The sequence below is a fragment of the Stegodyphus dumicola genome, chromosome 5 (assembly GCF_044657685.1).
Source record: "Stegodyphus dumicola isolate Sdum_Otavi_A_Nest chromosome 5, ASM4465768v1".
NCBI lineage: Eukaryota > Metazoa > Arthropoda > Arachnida > Araneae > Eresidae > Stegodyphus > Stegodyphus dumicola.
This window is the reverse complement of record NC_140772.1, coordinates 79,221,973-79,231,795: the sequence shown is the minus strand read 5'-3', so window position 1 is coordinate 79,231,795 and position 9,823 is coordinate 79,221,973. Positions and strand designations below refer to the sequence as shown.

The window sequence follows — 9,823 nt, the reverse complement described above, 5'->3', positions numbered from 1 at the left end:
GTACTGTCCTGATATTCTTGTATACAATTAGTTGAGCCTGCGACTTGTGCAGTTTTCGATGAGAGAATTAGTTCTGGACATCACCAACAAGGATGCAGCAAAATAATAAAGAGTATGATCATTTCTATTATTGTATTCCCTTGTTAATTTTTAGGACCAAGTGATCAGCCCAAACATTTTAAGTGTCATGGATATGTATTTTAAGTAGATATGAAAAACAACTTGCTTATCAGCGAGGAAAATTTCCGACAAGGACCTTCAATTTCATTTATGAACTTTCTTGTGTTCTGAACCTGTGAGTGATTTATTTTCCTTTGCTTTTTCCATATTATTTAATTATGAGGATTTTTGAAGGTTAATTTCTGTGGAGTGATCTGTCATTTTTAATGTTGAATGAAATATGAAATGATATTTATTACTTAATAAATAATCGAGAAAATAAATTTTAAAATATTTACTTGTTATAAGTTATACCTTAAATTAAATTAATAGATGAGGAAAACATTAATGTTTCATAAAAGAAAGTATCACTGATTTAATGAGTATAGAATAAATATTATATTCAGGAATTCAATTTAATTAATTACTAAATGTCAGAGGATGCAATTTTTTCTGTATTACTGGTGAGGGAAATTTGTATGTCCTTCAAATTTAGTTTTAGATGTGGTTTTTTAATTTGTGTGTGCTTTTAAAATAATGCTCATGTAGCAACTTGGATCCAGTTACCCAAATTAACAGAATGTGTCTATTAATCGAGAATTAATAAATGTATTTTAATTGTAAATGTTTGCTTCTGTTTATTTTTTAGTGGTCTATTATATCTTCCATGTGATCCTTAGGGAAAACATAGATCTTCTAAAATGAACCTGGGTAACTTATTGCAGTCTAGTATTGGAATTAATTATTTATGTGTATTTGAATTTTACAATTTTATTATTCTATTTGATTGAATTTTAATATGTGTATTTTTCACTGTTGTCTTGAGAAGTTTTTTTAATTAGTACTTCAATGAAAAGGTTTGTGTTTGTTTACCTTCAAAGCTTAGGAATTATTGTATTGAGATTTACATATTTTCAGGAAAGTCAGAGGACGTATTATTTTAAAGGGAGACAGTATTTGTAGAATTAGAAAATGAATTGCATTTTTTATTTCTTACTGAAAGTTGATATTTTTTATTTTACCAAAGCACCAGAGAGGATATTATCACATTTCAGTCTCAAAGATATTTACATAAAGAGTTTGCATTAATATTAATTGCTTTAGGATTTTATGTAAATTAGTAAAAATGCAATCACCAGCTTGTAGCTTTTCAGATCTCAGGAGTTTTATTTTAATATGTATATCCAGAACCAGTTGTTGTCAGTTATTCAACAGTAAGGTTCAAATTAATTATATTCAAAAACTCTTAAACTAATTTTTTCCCACATATAACAATTGGAACCTATTTTACTAATGCTCCTGAAATGCTGCAGATGGAATTAATCAGAATCCAAATTCCAGTCATGAAATATGATTATTTTAAATAAGCAAAGATAACTTTGGACACTAATCTAGATAAAATGTTTCAAAACTAGCTTTTATGAAAAACAAATTATTTGTACTTAACAGAAAGCAGGAAACATCTATACACTTCACACAATCAATAATTCAAAAGGAAAGAAATTTATAGTACACAAATTCTTTTTATTTATTAAGGTACACAATTTTACGCCTATAATTTCAAAAATATCTTTTATTTTTAACAAAAAAATTTTATAACTGCAATAAAATGACACAATGATTACAAATATTTACAATTATTTGTTCTATCACAAAAGTTACTAAAAATCTATATCTGCATCATTCATCTTCATCTTTTGCAGCATCTAAGTGAAATTTGCCATGCCTTCCTACACCTTGCATAAACGTTTCTGCTCCTAAAAAAAAAAAAAAAAAAAAAAAAAAAAAAAAAAAAAACTGAAAGGTTTCAGAATTTAAATTACGTCCAAAGGGGCATTTTTTTAAACATTTTTTCTGTTACCTTTATTTATTAAATATCAAGTTCTTCACACTTAAACCATAAAATTCAGTTCAACAGCAATATAGCAAAATAATTTTTAAATTGAGCATATCTTTAGAATTTTCAATATGCAGTCTCATGCACTGGAGATAAAAATGTTTTTTTCTGTACAACGTTGCCATCGCTTGCTTTGAAATCATTGCAAAATATGAAATCGATAATAAAACAAATTCCAAATTTCAAATTTGGTATTTCAGATGCCCATATTCCCAGCAGGATTACATCATTCAAAATCGGATGGCTCTATGTACCATTGTTTTATCACAATGCGAGAAATGTACATACATTTATTCAGATTCTTCATTATTTGATTTCTTCAAATATAATACAGGGCGATAGTATTTGGTGGCAACGATTTGAAAAGTGATACAGCCATTTAAAGTTTTCAAGGCAAAATTGCAAAACGAAAACAACGGTCCTTCAGCAACAAAGCCCCGTTGGACTAAAAATGTATAATTTATTCATAATAAGGGAACATTTATTTGCTTTGATTATCAAAATATATAAAAAATGTTTGAACTTCTCTTCAATCAAAAATACCACATTTACTTGACAATATGACTCCCTTTTTGTTATATTTTTATTACAGATCGGAAGAATAGATGACAGCAGATTGGCAAGCAATTTTTTTTAAAAAAAATAATAATGCTGAAATGGATTATATTTGCCTTGGAGAGATAACCTTTACTGAGAATTTGAAGAAATATGAGTCAGACTCACGTAAAAAAATTAAGATAACAAAAATCTATGCTACTATATGATTCAGTTGCCAGGAATTGAATCATGATCAAAATATTTTATATGATTAGCCCCTTACAAAATTATTTATATTTTTTTTTATTAAATTTTGTAATTTTCTGTACTAATTTAAAATTCAAATTTAAAATATATCCAAAATAAGTATTTGTTCTCAGCATCGGTAAATCTGCAACACTATTAACATAGATAATTTGAAACATACTTTTATTAGCTTGAAGCAAAGAGTGTTTATTAATCTGGACATATTCTTAAATATTGGAAAAGCTAAGGATTTTATAAGACCCATAGTGCCAACATTCATAATTAGCTCTCCTTTGTGCACAGAACCTCCTTTCTACAACACTCATAATTATCTCTTAATAATCTTCTTTATTCTGTATACATCAGGCTATAATTGATTAACTTTTTTAAGTTTAATTAATTACAAAAAATGTATAAAAAATTGTCTGCCTTGAAAGAGATATATCTTAGTAAATTTACTAGGATTCCTAGAGAGACATTAAAATGCTATGTTACTTGTTATTCACATTGCTAATTTTTGGCCAAATAAAAATAAAAATAAAAAAAAATAAATAAAAAAATGAATTAAATCAATCTTTTAAAACTAATTAATGAATGAAATTATTAATTAAATAAATCTGTATGTATAATACACATATGCAATAGAGGCAGAGGGCTTTACGAAAATGTAAATAAGGAAGAGCTATCAAAAATACTTAATAAACTCTCAAAGTATTTCTGGACTCTTGTTATAAAATGCAAGTCAGCTTTAGAACATAGAAATACTATTTAGTCAAAAGGTGAAATACTATTTTTATTTGCATGATTACTACACACGTGGAACATCTTTTTCAGTAACCAGAACTTTCAGCTTTTCCCTATTAGCAAAATATAGCCTTTAGTGGAAATGTGTCACAGAACTCCAGAAGTTATGCTTGATCTACCCTTGTCAGTAAAGTGATAGAGCAGTAAAAGCTGTTAAAGATATAAGTGATTTCCTTTCCTTTATTAGTCATACCCCTGAATACATCAAAATATGCTTGCTATAAAAATTTTTTTTGCATCATCTTATCTTATAATTTTTATCAAGAATCGGCAAAACACAGCATATTCTTTTGAAAAACTAAAAGTTACATTTCATGAAATGGCATAAACAATTAAGAAAGAGATTCTAAACTTTTCAGAAGATATTCCATTAGAAGATATTCTAAACTTTTCATGAGCAAATTAGTTATAAAAAAAAAGATCCATTAAACCTATGTTTCTAAATGTAGTTATAAATGTTAACAACTATGCATCATTTGTTTGATGCACAAAAACCGACACCTAAAATTTTCATTACACATAAAGAGAATTATTGAAATATATGCTATTTTAGAAACAAAATTCATTTATGTTTCTCATATAGCATAAGACTCATAAATTTAATAAAAATGAAAATGTAATTTTGTTCAACTTAAAACATAAAATATGAAAATCAACGTCTTCTTTTTTTCAAAAATATCTTAGATGCTTTTAGTTTAGAATATAGAAATGTAAAATAGATTCATTTTGCTAAAAAAGGATTGTTTCTTATTATTTTAATTAAAAAATAAACATGCAAGAAACAAACACATATATAAATTTTTAATTGTAACTTTTTTTAACTAAGTCATATGCTTATAAAACATTTAAAATAATGCATTATAAATAATGACATTTATTTTATTTACACCAACTGGCTATTAGAATATGAAAATGTGTATCTGAAATTTTTCAGTTATTCAAAGTAAAAGTTAATGTAAAATATGCAAATTTTATCATTGAAAACTATCTCCTAAGGGCATTCTTCAGTAATTAAAAATTTATTTTAGTAATTAAAATTTACAGGGGAAAATAGTCACAGAAACTTAATTTAAATAATTTTAATTAAAATCTTACCATACAATTAAATCAAAAAAAAATATTAAAGCAGTTTCTTTATCGATTTCCAATACCATTCTGCATAAATTAAGATATTCTGAAAACTCAGAAATTTCAGGCAGAAACATGACCTTACAAAATAATAGACATCAGCCAGTACTCCTGTTCTGATTTGTAATACGAGTCAGCTTTCCTTAGAATGTTTCCAGAGAAGCCGCATTTCCTAAGCAAGAATTCCTCAGCAGTTTACCAGCAGCAATGAACAATGTTTCACAATAAACAGATTATTGGTTGTTTCCAGAAGACATTGCTACAAGATGATTCATTATTTATTGAGAAGAAATAATTCAAATAAAACATTGACAAATTACATGTTTATTAAGGTTAATAAAAACTGCCTAAATTGGAATGCCAGGTGAACCCATTCTAAGGCGATCATTTACTAAATGAGCTATAAAACTGGTCGTCTTAGAAAGATGAAATTTAATACCAAAGTTTTATAAATATAGAGCTTACTTTTCAAGGATGTCCTTCAGAAGTAACCAATAATCGGCTTACTGCAAAAGATTGTGCTATATGTTGATAGGCATATATTTGATCATGGCTATTGCTAAATTGTCAAAGGATTATTGCTTAGAAAATGGGGCTTCGATGAGAACACTCTATGCAAAATTGGCTCCTATTAGAAATTACTGGCTAATGCCTTTTAGTTTCTAAGATCATGTTTTTGCTTAGAATTTCTGAGTTTTCAGAATATTTTAATTTATGCATAATGTACCAGAAATCAATAGCAAAATTGCATTACTATTTCTGAAGAGATTTAATGTTGTGATGACTCTTTGCCCTCAGAAATATTTAATTAATAAGGTGACTATTTGTTCCTGCATATTTTTATTAAAACTAAATATTAATAAAATAAAAACTTCATTAGACTGCCCTTAGGAGAGATAGTTTACAAGGATAAAAACTGAATATATTTAACACTGACTTTTATTTTCAATGAATGAAAGGTTCAGATTAAATTTTTTATTTCAATAAACAACTGTTGAGAATAAAAGAAATGTCACTATTTATAATGCATTACTTTGAATGTTTTATAAGTATATGATTTCGAAAAAAATCATAAAAGTCACTTTTTATCATCTGTTATTTTAAATGACAATCATAATAAAAATTAATATCCATGTTTGCCTCCATAATTACATTTTTTTTAATTAAAGCCATTAGAAACAATCCTTTTTCAATAAAATGAAGCTATTTTTTGCTTCTACGCACTAAACTAAAAGCACCCAAAATATTCTGGAAACAGATATTTTTAAAGAAGGCATACTGATTTTTATATTTTATGTTTCAACTTGAATAAAATTACCTTTTATCCCTCTTTTTGGATGCATGTTGATATTTTTTTATTGACCAAACATTGAACGAATCATGATGCCATTGAATTCGAACTCAATTAAATCACCTATACAGTTTAACGACTTGTCTACACATACCAGAGCCCCCACAGCCATCATTACTATTTCCTTTTCATGCTCATTATTTTAGACTACTTCCTTGAGTCATTGCATCTGTCTTGATCTGATAAAGCCCTATGCACTTCTTTTTCCTTTTTTTCTCTTTCCATACTTTCTTTCTTTTCATTCACTTTTTCAAACCTTCAAAAGTAATTTCAATGAAGCGTGACACTATTTTCTTTACTGAAAGAAACCTGATTACAGTTTCAAGGTTCAGCCTTTCCAGCCATTAATGATAAACTTTAAACTTCATTTTGGGCTTTAGCAATGAGATTTAGTGCATTAAATATATGAATTTCTTCTAAAATAATTGTGAATTCCTTGTCTTTATTGATAACCTGAGAGCTTCTTGAGAAACAATGATCAACTAATTTGCAAAACTGATAACTATGAATTTGGTGTAATGTTATGTGGGGAAGAATACAAAAGATGATGCTATTTCATGTAATATGTTAGATTGCTTTCATCTAATTGCATAATATTATTGTAAAATTATTGCCAGTACTACTCATTCCCTCAGAATTAAGGCCTCTTGCCCCCTTCTTGACACCTAATAAAATGTGGTCAAAGAAGAAATACTGCCATTTTTGAAAACTTCCTTACAGTTATTTTCAAATACCCAAATTTTCCAATGTTAATAATTATTATGATGTAGTAATGCATTAATAAATTAAAATCAGATACAATGCAATTCCTGACAAATTATTTCACAAATGCATTTTTCTTCTTAGGCCAGTGTGTTTCGCCATAATTCAATAAATCCAAATTCTTGAGTGAAATGTTATGTAGCTACCCCCTGACATGTTTCACAATAACTAATGAATCAACATCCACGCAATTAACTGCATACTGTACATGAAAATGTTAAGAAAACGAATAACTGAAACAAAAAGATTTTAATTTTTAGTAAAAGAATATCAGATTAACAAAGTGAAAGAAACTAATTTTAGAGTTTGATAATTCATCAAACAAATTTAATTTAGTTACTCATCTACCTTTTTCTAATCTTTTCTAGACTATATTTTTCACAAAAAAAAAACTGATAAAAAGGAATAACTAAATAAGGAGATTTAATAGTCATATATGTAATAATATATAATAATTTAATAGCTAAATGCATAAACTTAAAATTCTACTGACAGCCATATGTAGCATCGGCTATTCAATTTCAGTTTCTGCAATCTATTCAATTTCAGTTTTTGAATGCTTCAGTTTCCTTCTTGCTTTTTTAGCAAAAAATATGAATTAATCCAAAAATATGAAATACCAACGTAAAAATACTCCTCATTCCTTTTTGTGCTCACAAACCATTATGTGATTATTTACATTTACTATTTCCTAGAACCTATAAAACACATTTCACTAATGTTATCATCATGCGAAGATTTGTAAATGCTTTATTTTTTAGCACAATATTTTCTGCAATGATGTTTTGAACCATTTTATTTTTGACAACGATGTTTTCTCTTGTGTTGTTTTGTAGTGCCTTTTAATTTCTCTGAGAAATTTTCGTCCACGATGTTTCTGACACACACCAATAAAAGTAAATGTTCCAACTCAGAACAGCCTTTCAATAAATAAATTTGGATGTTAACAGCCAAAAGGCATGCAATAAAAATGGATATATTGCAAACTATGCTAATATTTAACACATTATAATTTCTTACAGTCTCACATTTTTAAGCCTTACATTTTTTCCTTATAAAATGTTCTACTGAAAAATTATCAGCCACACATCATTTGAATGTGACAACCTAATTTCTAATTTTATTCACAATAAATTAATTTTTTAAACAATGAAATTTGAAATTAATAGAAGATTTCTCAGTTTTACTAAAGCAAAGGGTTCCTCTAATATTTTTCAAAGCTAAAAGTCATAAAGCAAAGAAAATACTACAATTATTTTTTTACAGATAAATATTCTAGGAAGGCTTAAATGAGGTAGTATTAAGGATGGTACATATGGACTAAATTATCAGAGATCCACAACCATCAGATTTCAGACTAGAGTATAGGGAACAGAAGATAATCTATTAACACAACATTCTCATTTTTATCTGTAAGGTTATAAAGTTTAAGAGCTCTAGCCTTTCACAAAATCGAAAGTCAAGTTCTGGTTCTGTCTTGACATGTTCAGCTACTTAGACTGACAGACTTACTGTCTTACAGTGTCTAATAGGCACAAATCTACATTAAATTTGGCTGCTCTTTCATTGATTAAATTTCCATATATTTACAATGATGGTCTGTGGTGACAGTTGCCTGTTTGTGGGCAATCTCCGCATAAAACAAACAATGAGTATTATTTTATTTTACTTCATAAAAGGGAATTTCCTCTTTGAATTCCTTTAATTTGCTAAGAAGGAACAAATAAGGCTAAGAAGAAATAATTTGCAGAGCAGAAATAAAATAAAGTTGAGAAAAATGAACTTTAATACAGTGGAAGCTGTCTATATTTCCATGTTTTTTACAACATTCTCAATAAGTCTAGTAAATTTCAACAAAACATTATTGCAATTCATTTGATGATGACACATCTGATAGGTGTCACTCTTTTTTCAAACAACTGTGACACAAATTCTAGATATTTTAAGTAAGCATCCTAGCAGATGAAACATAATTAGAAGAGTGAGGAAGAATTCTGGGCAATAATAAACATTTTAGAAGAGTACAGCCACTTACATCAAAAAAGCACCAAAGACTGCTTATTCATAGATAAATGAATTTAAACATGGATAGATATGCTGAGAAGATGAAACTCTTTAGACACCTATTTGCAATCATCACAGCAATTATTGTTGAAAAAGCCCACACTATTATTATAGAAGATTATCAAAGGAAAGTGCTTGAGGTTGCTGAGACTGGGGAATCTTTTATGAGTACATAACATTGTGCATAAAAAGTTAGAGATAAAAATACTATTTGCACAATGGATACCGAGATTATTGGCTCTGAATTAAAAATGATCTGAAAGGAAAACAACAGTGATAATTAACTGCAATCTTCAAGAGTTTGGGGACATATTTTTGGCTGTGGATGAACTATGGATCCATGCTTAACCATTTAAATATAAGCATCCATACTAAGAAAGAAGTACACTAAAGAAAGTGAAAGCTGTTTCCTCAGAAAGTGATGACGAATTTCAAGGAATCATCATGGTCGATTACTTACAGAAATGAAAAATAATGACAGGAACCTATTATACAACATTACTGGATCATTTGAAAGAAATGAAACAAAATATCCAAGACTAGAGTTAAAAATGTGCTCTTTTACCAAAAGAATACACCCTTCTACAGAACAATGGTTATATGGCAAAACCGTACGAGTTTAAACTGAGTTTATTCCTATGTTCTTTATACTTCACTCAAATGATTTTTAATGCCTCCCAGACCTTAAACTCTGGCTAGATGGGAAGAAATCCTCATCAAATAAAATTATCATTAATGCTGTTGATGCATATTTTTCAATCTTTGACAAAAGTTATGTTTCTAATGATAGGTAAAAATTGCTAATTCACTAAAAAAAAAACACATATAATGCCTGAATAGAAAATGTGGTGAGAAATAAAATAATTTTTTGCTTT

The 9,823-nt window shown here is 27.8% G+C and overlaps 1 protein-coding gene across 1 annotated transcript in view; it reads right to left on the bottom strand.

Moving 5' to 3' along the window:
* Positions 1-1,662: 1,662 nt before the first annotated feature.
* Positions 1,663-9,823, bottom strand: part of LOC118190207 (uncharacterized) — a 44,505-nt gene continuing 36,344 nt past the window's right edge. Inside the window, exon 7 of the mRNA XM_035360882.2 lies at positions 1,663-1,916. Coding sequence (XP_035216773.1) covers positions 1,840-1,916 — 77 coding nt within the window. The 3' untranslated portion in view covers positions 1,663-1,839. The remainder of the gene's footprint in view (positions 1,917-9,823) is intronic.